This window comes from Ceratotherium simum, chromosome 27 (genome assembly GCF_057802395.1).
Source record: "Ceratotherium simum simum isolate JZ-2026a chromosome 27, ASM5780239v1, whole genome shotgun sequence".
Taxonomy (NCBI): domain Eukaryota; kingdom Metazoa; phylum Chordata; class Mammalia; order Perissodactyla; family Rhinocerotidae; genus Ceratotherium; species Ceratotherium simum.
The window spans coordinates 3856756-3875740 of record NC_141926.1 but is presented as its reverse complement, the minus strand read 5'-3'; the positions used below and the strand labels follow the sequence as shown (position 1 = coordinate 3875740).

General features: G+C 46.4%; 1 protein-coding gene across 3 annotated transcripts in view; it reads left to right on the top strand.

Annotated features, from left to right (window-relative positions):
• PKNOX1 (PBX/knotted 1 homeobox 1) overlaps positions 1–18985 on the top strand; it is a 57089-nt gene that overhangs the window by 30298 nt on the left and 7806 nt on the right. The window contains exons 7-10 of one of the 3 annotated variants that reach the window (XM_087418037.1): positions 4456–4555; positions 5723–5820; positions 11268–11390; positions 15061–15137. In XM_087418037.1, coding sequence (XP_087274163.1) covers positions 4456–4555; positions 5723–5820; positions 11268–11390; positions 15061–15137 — 398 coding nt within the window. Of the gene's footprint in view, positions 1–4455; positions 4556–5722; positions 5821–11261; positions 11391–15060; positions 15138–18985 lie in introns of all 3 variants that reach the window. The other 2 variants (XM_087418036.1, XM_087418038.1) reach the window with 2 other exon arrangements.

Genomic DNA, 18985 nt, shown 5'->3' with positions numbered 1-18985 from the left:
GCACCAGCCCTTTCAGAATTGCAGGCCTGTCGTATTGGCTGTCCTGCTCCAAGGAGCCTCTGGATCTCTGACCCCGGCCTGGGCTGGGCATGAACTCCCTCAATCCAGGGAGACTGTCCATCTGGGCTTCATGCAATGGAGGAAGTGAGGCCTCGATCTGTGTACTGGACCCTGGATCCTATGTTTCTGAAGGATGGAGTACCATTCATTCCTTTCTTTCCTTTTTTAAGTATATTTTTTAAAATTGTGGTAAAATACACATATCATAAAATTACCATTTTAACCATTTTTAAGTGTACGGTTCAGTGGCATTAAGCATATTCACACTGTTGTGCAACCGTCACCACCATCCATCTCCAGAACTTTCCATCTTCCCGAAACTGAAACCCTGTTCCCATTAAACACCTCCTCATTCTCCCCTCCCCCAGACCCTGGTACCCACCATTCTACTTTCTGTCTGTATGGATCTGACTCCCCTAGGGACCTCATGTAAGGGGAATCATACAGTATTTGCCCTTTTGTGTCTGGCTTATTTCACTCAGCACAATATCCTCCAGGTTCCTCCACATTGAAGCACTATATTATATTTTAGCCACCGATGGTGTGTAGTGACATTTCCTTGTGGTTGTAGTTTGCATTTCCGTGATGGCTAATGATGTTGACCATCTTTTCATGTGATTATTTCCCATCTGTACCTCCTCTTTGGTAGAATGTCTGCTCATGGCTATTGCCCATTTTCTAATTGGATTTTTTCTTTTAAACTGTTGACTTTTGAGAGTATTCTAGATACTAGTCCTTTATTGGATATATGATTTGTAAATATTTTCTCCAAGTCTGTAGCTTAGCTTTTGATCCTCTTAACAGGGTCTTTTGCAGAGCAAACATTTTTAATTTAAATAAAGTCCCATTTATCAACTTTTCCTTTTATGAGTCATACTTTTGGTGTCAAGTCTAAGAACTCTTTCTCCAACCCTAGATCCCAAAGATTTTCTCCTATTTTTTTTCCTAAAAGTTTTATATTTTACATTTAAATCCATGACCCATTTTGAGTTAACTTTTGTGTAAAGTGTGAGGGTCCAGGTTGCGGTTCACTTTTTTGCCTCTGGGTGTCCATTTGCTCTGGCACCATTTGCTGAAGAGCCTGACCTTCCTCCACTGAACTGCTTTGCATCTTTGTCAACAATCAGTTGGGTGTATTTGTGGGGCCCATTTTTGTGTTCTCTGTTCTGTTCCATTGATCTGTGTATCTATACCATATAGTCTTGATTACCGTAGCTATATAATGAATCTTAAAGTTGAGTAGACTGATTCCTTCCACTTCATTCTTCTTTTTCAAAATTATTTTAGCTATTCTAGTTCCTTTGACTTTCCATATAAATTTTAGAATAATCTTGTCTATATCTACAAAAAATGTTGCTGAGATTTTGATAGGAATTGCATTAAACCTGTATACCATTTTGGGGAGAATTGACATCTTTACTGTGTTGACTCTTCCAGTCCACAGACATGGTATGTCTCTCCATTTATTTACTCTTCTATGATTTTTCATCAGTGTTTTGTAGTTGTCGACATATAAGTCCTACACATGTGTTTTTAGAATTATACCTGAGTATTTCATTTTTTTGAGTAATTGTAAGTGGTATTATATTTTTAACTTCAGTGTCCATGGTAGTATGTAGAAATACAGTTGATTTTTGTTTGTTTATCTTGTATCCTGTGACCTTGCTGAACTCGCTCATTAGTTCTAAGAGGTCCTTTTTGTAGATTCCTTAGGATTTTCTACCTATTCAGTCACGTCATCTGCAAATAGGGACAGTTCTATTTCCTCGTTTTTGATCTGTATGCTTTTTATTTCCTTTTCTTACCTTATTGCATTGGCCAGAACATCCATTACTATCTTGAATAGGATTGGTGAGAGCATACGTCCTTGCCTTGTTCCCAATCTTGGGGGACAGTATTCAGCGTTTCACTATTAATTATAATATTAGTGGTAGGTTTTTTTCTAGATGCTCTTTATCAAGTTGAGAAAGTTCCCCCCTTCCTGTTTTTCTGAGAGTTTTTTTTTTTTAAGTTCTTTTTTTTTTTTTGTGAGGAAGATCAGCCCTGAGCTAACATCTGTGCTAATCCTCCTCTTTTTGCTGAGGAAGACCAGCTCTGAGCTAACATCTATTGCCAATCCTCCTCCTCTTTTTTCCCCCAAAGCCCCAGTAGATAGTTGTACATCATAGTTGCACATCCTTCTAGTTGCTGTATGTGGGACGCCGCCTCAGCATGGCCGGAGAAGCGGTGCGTCAGTGTGCGCCCGGGATCCGAACCTGGGCTGCCGGTAGCGGAACGCACACACTTAACCACTAAGCCACGGGGCCGGCCTTGAGAGTTTTTATTATGTTGAATTTTGTCAAATGCTTTCCCTGTGTGCATTGATACAATTGTGTGATTTTTCTTCTTTCGCCTGTTAATACAGTAGATTACATTACTTGATTTTTCAAATATTGAACAAGCCTTGCATTCCTGGAATAAACTCCACGTGGTCATGGCACATAATTCTTTTTATATAGATTTCTGAATTCTGTTTGCTAATAATATATATATATATATATATATATATTTTTTGTGTGTGTGTGTGTGAGGAAGATCAGCCCTGAGCTAGCATCCATGCCAATCCTCCTCTTTTTGCTGAGGAAGACCGGCCCTAAGCTAACATCTATTGCCAATCCTCCTCCTTTTTTTTTCCCTTTTTCTCCCCAAAGCCCCAGTAGATAGTTGTATGTCATAGTTGCACATCCTTCTAGTTGCTGTATGTGGGATGCTGCCTCAGCATGGCTGGAGAAGCGGTGCATCGGTGCGTGCCCGGGATCTGAACCCAGGCCGCCAGTAGCAGAGCGCGTGCACTTAACCACTAAGCCACGGGGCTGGCCCCTGCTAGTAATATTTTGTTAAGCATTTTTGTGTCTATATTGAGGGATATTGGTCTGTAGTTACTTTTTTTGGTACAGTCTTTGTCTAGGTTTGGTATCAGGATAATACAAATTTCGTAAAATGAATTGGAGAGTGTTCCCTCCTCTTCTATTTTCTGGAAGAGATTATGTAGACCTGGTGTTAATTCTTTAAATGTTTGATAGAATTCCCCAGTAACACTACCTGTACCCGGAGATTTCGTTTTTGGAAGTTTTTAAATTATGAGTTTGGCTTCCTTACTAGTTATAGGGCTATTCCAATGATCTATTTTATACTGGATTTTGTCTAAGTTGTCAAGTTTACATGTGTCAAGTTGTTCACAGTTTTCCTTTTTCACCTTTTGATGTCTGCAGGGTCTGTAGTGATCTGCCCTTTTCATTCCTGATATTGGTAATTTGTCTTCCCTCTTTTTTCCATCAGTGTCACTGGAAGTTTGTCAATGTATTGATCTTGTCAAAGAACCAGCTCTTTTTTTGTTGATGTTTCTCTGTTGTTTTTCTGTTTTCAATTTCATTGATTTCTGCTTTGATCTTTGTTATTTACTTCCATCTGCTTGCTTTGGTTTCATTTCATTCCTCTTTTTCTAGGTCCTTGACGTGGAAGCTTTGATTATTGATTTCGATGGCTTAACTTTTCTTCTGACCAAGTTAATGTGGCAGGCTTTATGTGTACCTACCAAAGCTTATGCATTCAAATGGATGTGGTAGCCCGCAGAGTGTTTGTCTTGGATGACATCCACTTGTGCTATTTCACTGCCCAGATACCTGGGTGCCTGAGTGTGCCAGAGCCCGTGCTAGATGCCAGGTGCAGAGATCCCTTCCCTTGCCAACTGCCAATCAGCCGCCAGAGTAAATGGATCAGATAGCCCATGTAGATCTAATTTCAGATGAGTAGTGTCTCTGACGTGGTGTTTACAGACATTTTCGTGGAGCTTGCTGCAGGCCAGGCCCAGCCCAGCACTACACACACGTGAACCCCGGGGGCTCAGATGTGCTTTCTGCTGTGGGAAGGGCGGGTCCAGAGCTGTGCCAGCACCAGGGGTGACCGCCGGCACCCCTTAGAACCTCCCACGCTGGGAGGCATCATTTTCTGAGTATGCTCATCCTGTCAAGGAGGCTTTGGTTCTTAGAAAATCAAAAGTCTGAGTCAAATCAAATGGAAAAGGTGTGTGATAAGATTCAGCAGTTTTGATCTTCCTAGTCACTCCTCCCAGGTTTAAGGTGTGTTTAACATGGCAATGAGTTGTAAGATAATCTTTTGGAAGTCAGTTGAAACTAATATCTCAGTATTGATCATTGCATTTCATATTCAATTTTACATCTCTTGGTTTCCACATATGTAAGGCATGCTTTATGGAGGGCTTGTCATCTGATGATGCTCCTTCCCTCAAGCATCTTTCCTTTATTAACAAAACCATTATGCCAGTGGTTTCGAAAATTTTAAACACGAGTTTTCTGTTTTCTCCTGATCCCTTCCCTGTATATTTCTGATCTACAGCAGATTCAAAGTGCCATCACAGGCACTCTCAGCCCCCAAGGAATCGTGGTGCCAGCGTCTGCGCTGCAACAGGGGAACGTAACCATGGCAACAGTGGCAGGTATGATGACAGAAAAACGGACACCTTTTCCTTGAGCTTTTGCAGAAAAAAGTGCTTTATATTAGAATGAAGAAGTGCATAAATATAATTTTTAATTAATGCCAGTTGCTGATATAGGAGTGCCAAAATCTAGAGCTCTTTGAATGCTTGGTTCTTGTTAATTCTCAATAACAATATATTATGCAAATTGTTTCCCTACCAAAAAATATTGGGGGAAAAGGTTTTATATGGGAATTGAAAATATATAGCAGAAACCAATTGTAATTTTCAAATAACTTAGCTTTTAATTGTGCTCTTAGCGGCGCCTAGAAAATCCTAAGTTGTTTCATTAATTGATGACAAGAAATGCAGTCTTAGTCTTAGTATTAGTTATATAATAAAAACCATTACAGGAAGGGGACAGATTCTAGAGTTCTCTGGTGCATCTAGAACATTGCAAATACAAAACCTTCTTGAAAATGGAATGGGGCATGTAAGGAGGGGTGAAATTTACACTAAAAAACCCCACATAATAGCACAAAGGGAAACCCCCACAGGAAGATGAAAGCACATTTGATAAAAAATAACCATAACAGAAATAGTTGTTATCTAACACCTTTGGCCAAGTCCTGTAGTATGTGCTAATGTGGGGAAAAGTAGAAAGCAGAGGCAAGCAAAAGAAAGAATTGCAGACCCCTAAGCCGACCGTGCCCTGCGCAGTGCATCGTAAGGAGCACGGGGCGCCTGTGTGGCACTGTGCCATGCCCACCGTGGGCGCTCGAGCACGGCTTGTCCGGTGAATTGGTTTTAGTAATTCATAGCAACAAGTCAACTAGCAAAGTATTGTTGGTCATTTGAAATGATTTAATATGCTCATCAAACTCGAGATTTTATTCCTTCCCTAAGATTTTATTTATTTATTTATTTTCCCCCCAAAGCCCCAGTAGACAGTTGTATGTCATAGCTGCACATCCTTCTAGTTGCTGTATGTGGGACATGGCCTCAGCGTGGCCGGAGAAGCAGTGTGTCGGTGCGCGCCCGGGATCCGAACCCGGGCCGCCAGCAGCGGAGCGCCCTCACTTAACCGCTAAGCCACGGGGCCAGCCCTCCTTCCCTAAGTATATTGAGAAGAATGGTTTTAAATTGTTGAGACTTAAAAGTAGTTTATTTTTTCCCTTCCTTTTTGAGGTGGCACAGTTTATCAGCCTGTCACAGTCGTCACTCCCCAAGGCCAAGTAGTGACGCAGGCATTGTCACCTGGGACAATCAGGATCCAGAACTCCCAGGTGCGTGTGCCATTCTTACGGAAGGGTTATGGTGGGGGAGGTGGGTGCCGAGGTTGAACCAGGCTTGGGCTATTCCTTCTGTGTGAAGATCATTGTCTTGGACTCCCTTTCATGTAGCAATCTCCAGTTCATCTGAATGTCAGTGTTTTGTTTCTTTTTTACTCCTCATCTCCCTCATTATAAAAAAGTTGCGAAGTTCAGAAAAGTCTAAAGAAGCAGGAACAGTCACCGTGACCCCTCCCCCAGGAACCACTGTTGTCCAGTTTAATGTTGGAGTGTGTGGTTGTCTCTGCATCAAGGGATTCGAGGCTGTGTAGACACACTCTTCCCGGCCTCGGAGGGTCACAGCAGAGCCACCAGGCAGGTCTTCCGGCCCATGCCAAGGCCCCCCCACACCTCTCATGGGAGCATGTCAGCCAGGCTCGGGCCTGTGCGCGCTGAGAAGCTCTCCAGGGCCTTTCTGCTGTGCATCACGGGAGCCAGAGCACGACTTCGGGCTGGTCCTCGGGGTATCCAGGGTGCTTCCTATCGCCCTCACACCCTGATGAGAAACCTGAGAGGGGGCTCCCCCTTTCCCTCTCCACCCTCCTCTGCCCACCGCCTCCCGGGGAACACCAGCTCCCAGAGCACAGGAGGCAGCTTCTCGGGCAGAAGCGACAGAGCTAGACCCCACCCACACTGTCCCTCCACCCCGCCCGACCCCTCTCCCTATAGTTTTCCATTTACAGGGTCTGTGAACATGAAGCAGCATCTGGTTCACAGAGCATTTCCTGGTATCAAAGTGAGCTGTTTTTAGAGGAGCACATTTTAAAGTCAGTGCCTTACTTATATAGTTCATTCGTCCTGTTTTCTCGGAAGGAAGCTTTCTACATCAGCGAATGTTCCTGCAGACAAGATCACCAGTGTAAATAGCAGCTGGGATAGTTCAGTGGAACACCTTCTCACACGGAACACGCACCTGGCTCCCCGCTCCATCGGGTGGGCTGGGACCTGACTCCTTGCTGGCTGCCTGTGGGCTGCCTCTACTCTGGTCCCGGTGGCCCTGGCAGCCCCTGCGCTTGTCCCCTCCCCATCACGTCCCCCTGTGGTTTATTGCTTCCAGGTAGAGGGCTGGGAAGGTGCTCAGGGCTCTAATAGAAGAGTACAGAGATTTGATTGAGGGCCCTGGGTGGGGATATACCTTATATATCTGATTCTATCATAGCTATTTGAGCTGTTCTGGGCTCTTTTTTCCTTCTTTTTTGGCCAAAGTTTGGGTTCTTGCTGTGCTTCAGATAATTAGGGTGAGTAACTTAGCAGGGACCATTTCTGTTTTTGTGTCAGAAACTATCAGGGTTGGTTTTGTCAGGAAAATTGGTGACTGTCAGGGCTCACGTTGTCACTGTGGCCGTCAGTGTTAACTCCCGGTGAATCTCGGTGGTGGTGGCAGCATGGTGGCAGTCCTGGATGAGCCCTCGTCACGCTTACTCCCGTGCTGTCCCTGTCCTGCCCCTCGGGCGGATCCCTGCCCGGTATCTCGCTGGGTCGTGGGCGCACACGGGGGCGATTTTAGCGCAGCTCGCTCCCCCAGAGGAGAATTGGCTGCTGTGGGCACATTCTGACCCACTGCCCATCAGAAGCAGGCAGGATTTCGACTCTCTTCCTAGGGCATCTCTGCTGAAAAGCCTTTAATTATGCTTCTAGTACAAACCCACTGAAAGACAGTTTTTGGAGAAAAAGAGAAAGAACCAGGGGTCTGAGATTTCATTGGCTTCCTCTCCTCTACCCCTCCACCCCCTCCCCTTTCCCAGGAGAGTCTTGTTTGTACAACAGTTATTTATATATTTTAGGTTTTGACTGTTGTTTGGCCTCTGATAAGGTGTTTTGCCTCTGTTTTTCTCCGTGCGATTATTTTTCATTGTCTTATGAAGTTGCTGTGTGTCAGAGCTCGGAGTGTCCGGGTGTGGACAGGCTTGTGACGGGTACCAGCGATTCCTGCCCCACCCTCCTGCTCCCTTCCACTCCCCACAGGCAGCCTCTCTCAGATCTTTTAGCCATTCTTCTGCATTTTCCTCCATGTTTCTAAATAAAAATCCCCTCTCTTGACTGCCCCCTTAAAACGTCTCTTTCTGGCTTTTTGTCGTGGTTGGTGAGGGGCTGTGCTCTCTGTTCCCGTCTCTTGCCGTGTCTCATCACGTGCCTTCCCACTCATGTAGATCACAGTGCAGTCAGTCTGTTTCAGTGTTACCATCATCAGGACCGAGCACACACTGGTTTCTGCTGAGTGAGTATAGGACTGTGATCCCAGCACTTTTCTGGTTCAAATGTTTGTTTCTGCCTGAGTTAATAACGGTTTCATTTTTCCCTTTGCTAAGTGTTCCTGGTATCGATGGCTAAATCCACCTGTATCCTCCAACACCCTCTCAGTGCTTCCCCTGTGCCCACCCTGTTAGATAGCATGTCAGGGCTGTGTGTCCAGGAGCCCTCCACCCTCTCAGACTCCTGGGCTGGGTGCAGGGCACCAGGCGTGTTCTTGGACTTTCCTTTGACATCCTCTTGAGGACTCCTGTCTCCTGGACCCCACATCTTCTACCTTCTTGGCTTTACTCCCCTTTTGAAAACTTCCAGAGACAATGTGCATGAGAAGTACATTTTGTTGAGACTTTGCAAACCTAAAAATGACTTTATTTTGGTCTCATACTTGATGTGCGGTCTGCTCACATCTGCAATTCCTGGTGGCATATCACTTTCCCAGCGTCGGGGAGGTGTGCGGTGGGTGTGTTCCGGTAGCAGGGTTGCCTTTGAGAAGGTCGGTGTCGCTCTGTTTTCCAGTCTTCCATGTTTTCCCCACTTTTAGAAGCTTCTCTTTTCTCTGAGTCTTTGGTGCTGAGTAGAGGGACCTTGTGTCCTTGGGTCTGGGACATTTTCCTGAACTCTCTCTCTGTGACAGCCTCCCCCATGCCCCCCACATGCACATTCTCTCTTTCTGGCGCCCTTAGTAATTGAACTTGACACCTTGGTTTTTGTATTTTAATTCCTATTGTCTACTTTTTGTCTGAGAGATTTCCTTTTATCTTCCAACCCATCTATTGAGTTTTAGATTTTCAGCATAGTTTTAATTTCTAAGAGCTCTTTGCTCTCTGTGCTTTTTTCCCCCCTGGAAGTAGCATCCTATTTTTGGTTCATGGATGGTTGCATTTTCTTCGGTTTTTACATTTTCTCTGTTTCTTCTTCATCTCAAAGTTTATTCGCTTTGGTGTCTGCTTTTTGTGATGGAGGCTGTCAAGTGTTTGGGGACACTCGGCTGTCCTATTGAATGTAAACCTGAGCCACTGGAAAGCTGTTTGGTGCTAGTCGAGTGCTGGGCTGTGGCAGGCTGGCTGTTCAGTGGGCTGACCTCCAGATTCTGCCGTCCCTTCATCTTCTCTTCTTCAGTTTCCCAGGAGAAGGACTCTGATTCCTTGCTTGGGGGATTAGCATAGTTGCAAAGGCAGGAGTGGGCTGGGCTGACTCCCCTCACCCCTCTTTCCAGCCTTGCCCCGCCCTCCCACTCTCCAGCTGTGCTCAGTGTTCCCCGAGTCTGCAGCCTCTGGTCTATTTCTTTGGGAAGGAAACCCCGAGTCTCCTGCAGGGATGGAGGCAGATGGGTCCTCTGCAGAGAGGGGGTCTGGGGGTCTCATTACTTCTTAAATGGACTTTCAGCCAGTTTCCTGGGCTTTTATTTTATTTTATTTATTTATTTATTTATTTTTTATAATTTTATTTATTTATTTTTCCCCAAAAGCCCCAGTAGATAGTTGTATGTCATAGCTGCACATCCTTCTAGTTGCTGTATGTGGGACGCGGCCTCAGCATGGCCGGAGAAGCGGTGTGTGGGTGCGCGCCCGGGATCCAAACCCGGGCCGCCAGTAGCGGAGCGCGCACACTTAACCGCTAAGCCACAGGGCCGGCCCTCCTGAGCTTTTAAATCCCCCTGCCTTGTCCAGTGCCAGGATATGCTGGAGTTCAGCTGGGGCAAGAGGGCAATCTCCTTTCAGGGCCTTGGCTTGCTTTTTTCTCAAGAGTTAGCTGGTCTGCGCCAGGCCCCTGTGGTGGCATCTGTGAAGTCGAGTCATGCAGCCAGCTGTCACTTTGCCTATTTATGAGCCCACTTCTGTTTTAACTTTGCACAAAAAAAGAAACACTGAAGCACATGTCAGATTTCATGAAGAAGGTCATATATTAAATTGAGACAGATAAGGCCAGCAAACTAAATTTTGGCCCTGGTGCTTTGGGACTAGTTTTAAAAGTTCATTTTCCATTCTTTCTCCTGTACACACAAACATGAGCATACAGGCGGTGCTTCGTACCATTTACTTTCAGTCCTTTAACAAACAAACAAATACATTCCAAAAAACAATTATGCCCTTAGTAATAATGTTGCGTTTTAAGAAATTTTAGATTCAGTTTGCAGTCATACTATCTCCTTTAAGTCATAAATTCTGCCTGTTTAGATGTTGGTGTTCAGGGTTTTTAAGAGTATATCCAAAGTGATGTAAATCTAGAAGAAGTACAAAAAATCCTTTAAACTATGTCTGTGAATACGTTATACTGAAATTGACCTACAGAAGTTGATCGTCATTTGTTTATAAAGTGAGTTCTAAATTAAAGCGTGAGTGGCAGCGGAAGTGTCCTGACGTGCCTGTGCTCGGGGCCTAGCGAGTGGTGTGTGTCCTTCCCTGGTGCGAGTGTGAACACTGGTGGCACCGTCTCCACAGGCGTCTGGGGTGAGATGCTGTGCCTGAGACATGTGCCGGGCCTGAAGCATGGCCGCAGATCTTTTCTCATGTTCGTGTGAAGGCTGCTTGTCTAAGGAGTGTCATGCACGTCCTTTCCTCTTGAAATGGAATGGACAGAATGTGTTTTATGCTTTTCTCAGGGATGAGGGAGGCAGTGTCTTCAGTGGCCGCTGAGGCCTTAGCCCCGTTGCTCTGTGGTCCCTTTGTCCGCACGTTGTGTATTTGTTTCTTTCTCCTCTGTTCAACTGGCATATGGCCTCCTTGATGATGGCACTTCCAGCTTCCCTGTCCATTCTCATTGGTTGCTTGAAATCTCTTTTAGGCTAGGAAATCGGATGTGATCACGTCCATTACTAGAGGAAGCAAGATGAGAGCAGGTGGGAATGAGAGGACTGGGGGATTCACTTATGTGCAGGGTGAACTACTCAGAGGCCTTGTCAGTGTCCATCCCACCTGCCTCACCAGACAAGGGGCCTCCAAGTAGCTGAGACACAAGTGTAGAGAGTGATAATGCAGAGGGAACCATGTCCTCAAAAAATTAGCCCATACTGAGTATATGCCTTTACAGAAAATAAGTCATTTACCCATAAGATCCTTGGTTATTTTCTCCACGTGCAGTCGTAAGCTACTTGGACGTGTCATAATTTCTATGCTTTTTAACACTGTTTTTCAATTGTTTAAAAGCTACAGTTACAGTTGAACCAAGATCTCAGCATTTTGCATCAAGATGATGGCTCCTCCAAGAATAAAAGGGGAGTTCTGCCGAAGCACGCCACCAACGTGATGCGGTCGTGGCTCTTTCAGCACATAGGGGTAAGGCCAGGGCCTCACAGTGAGCAGGACCCTCCACAGGCTTCCTCCTGGCTTATCGTCTGGGAAACATTTACTTATAGGGGCTAGTAGGCCAGGTTTGAAGTATCAGTGTTTTGTTGACTGTCCATAATGGGTTGAGCACGGGACAGAAGGGAGGGTTACCAGAACGCGGAGGACATGGCTTCCAGAAACTTAAAATAAATGAGGGTACACTGGGGAAGAGGGGATAAATTCAGCTCCTATTGATCGTATATGTGCACATGTGAGAAAGTACCCGTGCGCAGTGACTGGGTGAGGTGAGGTTAGTTAGAGAAGTGGGCAGAGAAAAGATGCGTTTGGGCAAAACCTTGGAAAATAGTGATTTTATTTTATATATTGGATTTGAAACGGAGACGTGATAAGGTCAAAGATAGAGGTGTAGGGTTGAGCTCATCGACTGAGGGTCGGCAGAGGGGCTTGTTGAACTTGAGACGGAGTTTGGGCAGTAGGCAGCACCGACTCCTCTCACGTTGTCTGCGCCTCGTGTCCTCCCCTCGCTCGGCCGCGTCTTCTCCGTGAAGACATCCTGTTGCAGGAAGCACACATGTGCCGATGGGTGTCATGGGAAGACTCGCTTCTTACCTGGTTGACCCCCTCAGTCCTCACGCCGTGGGACTCGGGAGAGGCGAGTGACCCAGAGCAGCTTTCAGGAGTGACAGCCTGGTCTGGCGGCCAAGGTCACAATGACCAGGATGGCTCTCAGGAGCCCATGCTGGAACAAGGCGGGAAAGTGGATGCTCGCTGCTTCTACAGCTGTGTCCATGCAGGGGAAGAGAGCCCGCAGGGGCGTTCGGGCGCAGATGCAGAGGCCGTTCCTGTAGTCACGAGGCGCAGAAGGTCAGAGGTCCGGCAGGAAGCTGCCCCATGGCCTCCTGAACCAGCCTTGCAGCTGGGTGCTTCCGGCCCGTCTTCAGGTTTCTCTGGCGTGCACGTGGCCCAGGCCGCCAGGCTGTTCCTAAGAGCTGTGGGGGTGGCCCGGGCCTGCCCCTTTGCTTCATGCCGTGGTGACCCCCTAGTGTCTTCGGCTGCGGCCACTTCCTCACCATCTGCGTCCTGGTGTGCTGTGGCTGTCAGCAGAGGTGTCTGTCACCCTCTGGAGGTGCCCATCACCTGGGCCTGAGGCTGCATTTATCACCTGTCTCCATGCTCTCCCCGACTGGGAGCCCTGCGACCAGCACCTGGTCTCGGTCATCTCATGTCCCTTCTGGGGGGTTAGCCCTTGTCACTGTTGAGCAGCCCCCTATGTTCCTCTAACTGGAGTCAGGCTCCTTTGCTGAGGGGCAGGGGTCCAAGGCAGCAACTGGCTCCTGGCTTTTTTTTTTTGGAGGAAGATTGGCCCTGAGCTAACATCAGTTGCCAATCTTCCTCTTTTTTTTTTTTTCCTCCCCAAAGGCCCCAGTACATAGTTATATATCCTAGTCGTAGGTCCTTCTAGTTCTTCTATGTGGAACACCGCCCCAGCGTGGCTTGATGAGCAGTGAGTAGGTCTGTGCCCAGGATCTCAACTGGCAAACCCCGGGCCGCTGAAGCGAAATGCACGAATTTAACTGCTGCACCCTGGGCTGGCCCCTGGCTCCCAGCTTTGAACTACCACGTGATGTCGCTGAGCTGGCAAGGGGAGGAGACCCCCTCTCTTTCCTGGGGGGAAGCCCTGAGGAGCCCAGGCTGCCCCTCCTTGAGCACTAGGACCCCAGATTCTCTCTTCTCTTCTGCTGTGGTGTTCTGTTCTCTGCTGAGCCATTCCCATGCAGTTCACGGCGGGATGTGTCGGGAGAAAGAACAGAGCTATCTTCGGGCAGTGTGACTGTGTAAAAATTTGTCCTAAAAAGATTCACAAGAGAATACAAGATTTTATGGATAAAATGGTACAGTGATGGTCATTATACTAATGGGAAATGAGTTGGTGTGTGAATTAGGACTATCAATTTGATGGAATATTATTATACAACTGGTTAACATGATAAATGAGGGCTGTAAGCACCAGGAAACTTCAGGTAGATGGTAGTAAGTGAAAAAGTAGAACATACGTATTTCTAAATATACTGATTATTACAACTAATAACTGTATCTGTAATATAATGATTAGAATACAAACAAATAACTGGTGAGATTATTTTCCTTTTAAGTTTCTATGAATGTTTTAATAATTTCTAGAACAATAACACATGCTCATAGGTTCAAGTAAAATGCCATTTTTTGTCCTATGAAGCATTTTCTGTCTCTTCTGCTTTCATTTCTTTGAAATACTGTCATCTCCTTGTGGTTTTCCTAATATTCTAGGACAGCATTTACTACTTTTTTTTTTTTCTCGTTTGTGTACTTATGTTTCCTGCCCCCTTTTTATTTTATGAGGTTTTAAAGGGCGAGATCAATATTTATGTTTCCATAACATCTAACTCGGGGCTGTGTGCTCATCCATAGAATCAAATTGTGAATTACTGTCAGTTAGTTTCAGGAAACTACTGGTCTACTGCTGAGATCAACCTGATGCTGTTCCATCATCACCATAATATACAGTGGCTTTTCCAACATACTGGGAGTTCACTCAAAATAAAAACCAAAATAAACTCCCACCTCCTTACTCTGTTGGTGCCATTCACTCTCTGGGGTCCCAATTCGGTCCAAAGTAAGGGACTTTGGTGTATGTAGGTTTTAGAGTAAATATCTTATTGGTTTCTACATGTGGATAGTAATCAATCTTGGAGAAATTGTTTATTACTGTAGATAGAAATCATTTTCCTTTGGTGCATCTGTGAATTTTGATATTTATTTCTGGTTTAATTCTGTTTTTTAAAGTGAAATATTTTAATCATACATGAAAGAAAGAGTCGTATAACAGACAGTCCCATCCCCAGCCCTTGGTGCAGTTCTTACCGACAGCAAACGTTAACCTAGCAGAGCTTTGTTCCTGGAAAGTCGTAGATGACATCAGCACGTCCCAGTGGGGGTGTATTCTCACAGTGCCCCTGGTAGAAGCCTGTCACCGAATGAGCTGCCTGTCTGGCCACTACCTGCCCTCTCTGTTGAACCAGCTGTGCGACGGGGGGAGTGTATGAACTCTCCTGCCTCAGTTTCCTCTTCTGTAAACTCACATGACGACAGTGTCTGTCTCAGAAGGTGGTTGTGAGGAATCAGTGAATGACTATACAATGTACAGGGTGGTACACGTGCTGTGTCTCGCTGTGGCAGAGGTTTCATGGGTCAAAACTCAAGCATTTATCTACTTTAAATAGATGCAGTTTATGAAATGATACCTCAGTGAAGTTGATACAAAAACCACAGATGGTATCAGGTGCTTAGAACAGTGCCCGGCCCGGCACAGAGCCAGCCTCCGTGTGGGCCACTGCTCTCGGCGGTGGTGTTGCTGTTATCATCACCTTTGAACCTTCAGACTCTGTCTTGCCACACCTCTGCCCATGCTTCAACCAGGACAGCTAGGAGACATACTTCATGCTGTTTGGGACATTTCTAAAAAAAAGTTATAACACTAAAGTTAGGTTTTAGCTAAAATCACTATTAATACTTATCAGGTTTTTACTAATGATTATTTGCATGCTTCTATTTTACCTAGATGATCTTAGGTACCTTTTTAAAGACTGAAGTTCATGGTAACCCTTCTTTGTGTCTTTAGCATCCCTACCCCACTGAAGACGAGAAAAAGCAGATAGCTGCTCAGACAAATTTGACACTACTTCAAGTCAACAACTGGTAAGACGTGCCTTGTTCTGAAATCGTGCCTGTCAGCCTAATGGAATGCCTGGAAATACTGACACTAATAAATAGTCAAACTTGGTTGAAAATATGAGTTCTTTTAACTAGCAATGCTCTGCTGTCGCAGTGCTGGAATTGGTGGCAGGATACTCAAAAATAAATCAACACACACTTTGAACATTTTTGATGATCAATACCTTACTAGGAACATGTAGCCTACATCCTACTTGCCCGATTAGAAATGTGTTTCTCTGTTGCGTTACTTCCCCCAACCCCCACATTCACGCAAACCTGTGATGTGTTTGGATGAGCTGCTTTGGGCTGTGGACGGCCAAGATGAGGTGTCCTGACCTCTGGTGGCCCCTCTGCAACTCTCCCACCTTTTGAAACCTTGTGTCACTTTGTTCAGCTGTAACTGGGGGAGGCAGTCCCTCAGCTGTCCGTCCACGCGGTGGTCCTGCCCCACAGCAGGACTTGGGGTCCTGAGAGGGAAACACCCAGGGCAACGTTTACTTCATTAATGGACCATCCTGTTCTGGTTCAGGGGTCACAGGTTGCTGTGGACCCTGTGCTTCCCCTTAAATAAGAGCTGTTCACCTTACTCAATGGCGTTAGGGTCTAGGGGGCGCTTACATCTTGTTTGTTAGCCATTTGTCTCATTTTTGTTTACTTATTGTGCAGATGTAGGAAACCGTTTCAGCTTGGTAAAGTTGGCGTGCATAAAAGAAAAGAAAGCACAAATTCTACCACTTGTAAACATTGTTATCTTTTTATTTTAACTGTTAAAATGTGAACTTGAAGGTCGGGGAAGTTCCAATATAAATGATAAAATCTTCCAGTTTATGCAATTGTACATGCAGGGGGTCTGTTTGGTGCATTAAACATTTCTATTATCTGGCATTTGGGCCATTATTTTTGATATGGGTAGCAATAATAGACCATACTATTTGAATTATTTCCTATTAAATCTTTTTAAATAATGTTAACAAAAATTTAAAGCTTTCCAGTATATAGTCGCTGTGGTGTTTGTAATGTCTTAGCAGGTTCTCGGTTATTTTCATGTAGCCTTATGTGAAACTTCCTGTTTTGGTTTAGTCATAATAGCGATCAACTGACCAACTGACAGAGGGTGAGTGTTAGACACAGTTACAACTCAGGATATTCTAACACTGCCGTCACCATAGAGCCTTCTCCTTACTCTTCTCTGTTTGTTGACTTCCTTCATTCCCTAACTTGCTGCTCTGTTGTTTTAACAGAATTGTCTTATCTAGAAGGTTTGACATCAACTTTTTTTTTTTCATGAGGAAGATTAGCCCTGAGTTAAAATCTCTTGCCAGTCCTCCTCTTTTTGCTGAGGAAGATTGGCCCTGGGCTAACATCTGTGCCCATCTTCCTCTACTTTATATGTGGGACGCCTACCACAGCATGGCTTGATAACTGACGCGTAGGTCCTCGTCCGGGATCCAAACCTGCGAACCTCGGGCCGCCGAAGTGGAGCACGTGAACTTAACCACTAGGCCACCGGGCCAGCCCTTGACATCAACTTTTAATTTTTAAAATTAATAACAGTTTAATAACATGACTTTTCTAAATCCTAAAATTTCTAAACTCTCTTAATTAACATTTATAGCTACTTTTACTTTTTGTGACTTCCTTTCCTTTTATATTTGCAAAAATTACATGTTGGATAAGATTGAGCACACCCATCGTTAGCTTATGCCTCTGCCTTGTAGCAGCTTTGAGCAGAAGGATAAAGAGGCTGCTATGGAGAAGGCACAGTGGGCTCCCCTCTAAGGTGGTGTGGGGATCGGTGTGAGCTGCAGAGCTGTCGTGATATTCCCTGGTCCAGGTCACGCTTATGCTCCAGGGACCAAAGAGGTACTCTGAGTGAAGCTCTTTGCCATCAGTCTGTTCGTGTATCTTCTTAGAATGTGTCCTAATGCAATTTAGATGTTTTTGGATCTTAGAATTTTAAAGTTAAGCACCCAAGAGCTGGTCCAGCTCTGGTTCTGTGGTTTTGCATGTGAGGGCGTCAAAAGAGAGAAGTTGTGACACACTGACACAACCAGAGTAGAGTCTGAGCCTACAGCAACGCTTTCGTTTCTGTTGCGCCTTCAGCCTGGCTCCTTGCTTGCCTGTGGAGGGCCCGCTTTTTTTTTTTTTTTTTTTGAGGAAGATTGGCCCTGCGCTAACATCTGTTGCCAGTCTTCCTCCTTTTTTCCCTTTTTCTCCCCAAAGCCCCAGTAGATAGTTGTATGTCATAGTTGCACGTCCTTCTAGTTGCTGTATGTGGGATGCCACCTCAGCATGGCTTGATGAGCGGTGCGTAGGTCCGCGCCCAGGATCTGAACCCATGAACCCCAGGCGGCTGAAGCAGAGCACGCGAACTTAACCGCTACACCAGCGGGCTGGCCCGGTCCAGCTTTTTATCAGTGAGCATGTGTGACTCTCGAAAGAGGTTAACTACCTCCTCACTCACACTCCTGGAGAAAGAAGACAGAGGAAGCCCCTTACACTTAGTGGTATAGCTGTTTCTGGATTGGTCAGGGGTAATGTGTGCATCTGAACAGCGTCTGGGGTGGTTGGCGCTTTCCAAGATGGCTGTTTTCCTCCCATCACAGGTCGTGTGGTAGCCACGTGGCCAGGTGGTGTAGACGGACAGGCACAGGGAGCATGCACACCAGTACATCTTCTGGGCACTCCAGAGACTGCAGGAGAAAGACCAGACCTGGGCCCCTCCTGGTCTCTCCCTCCCCTGCCGTCCCACATCTGAAGGCTGCAGCTTGGGTTCTGGGAGGGGGGAGATTGAAGAACGCAGTCTTTTCTCTCCACATTTTTTAAAATTACTACTGTATTTATTCATGTGAAGCTGCGTCCTGCCTAACTTGCTCGCCGGTGCATTTCGTGCTCTCTTTCTGTGTCTGGTCAGGACACTGAGTGAGTGCTTAGTCTCTGAAAGCAGCCGAAGTCTGTTGGGATTTTTCGCTGAGCTCTCTGGGGATTGTGTCCTTGTGCTGGCTATGTGTCTAGGACAGTTCATGACTTATGACTTCAGCCATCTAAGAAATAGCTCGTCATTTGGAATAGTCTTTTAAAAAGATGAAACTCTTACTTCAGAACCCTGCTTTGTGGTGGCTCAAGGCTGCAGTCAGCAGCCACGCAGTTGAAGGCTCGAGGCATCTGTCCACGCTCGGGGCGTCTGTCCACACTCGGGGCGAGAATGTGGCATCTGTCCACGCTCGGGGCTTCTGTCCACGCTTGGGGCGTCTGTCCACACTCGGGGTGAGAATGTGGCATCTGTCCACGCTTGGGGCGTCTGTCCACACTCGGGGCGAGAATGTGGCATCTGTCCACGCTCGGGGCTTCTGTCCACGCTTGGGGCGTCTGTCCACACTCGGGGTGAGAATGTGGCATCTGTCCACGCTTGGGGCGTCTGTCCACACTCGGGGTAAGAATGTGGCGTCTGTCCACGCTCGGGGCGACTGTCCACACTCGGGGTGAGAATGTGACGTCTGTCCACGCTCAGGGCGACTGTCCACGCTTGGGGCATCTGTCCACACTCGGGGCGAGAATGTGGCATCTGTCCACGCTCGGGGCTTCTGTCCACACTCGGGGCGAGAATGTGGCGTCTGTCCACGCTCGGGGCGAGAATGTGGCATCTGTCCACGCTCGGGGCGTCTGTCCACACTCGGGGCGAGAATGTGGCGTCTGTCCACGCTCGGGGCGACTGTCCACACTCGGGGCGAGAGTGTGGCGTCTGTCCACGCTCGGGGCGACTGTCCACACTCGGGGCGAGAATGTGGCATCTGTCCACGCTCGGGGCTTCTGTCCACGCTCGGGGCGAC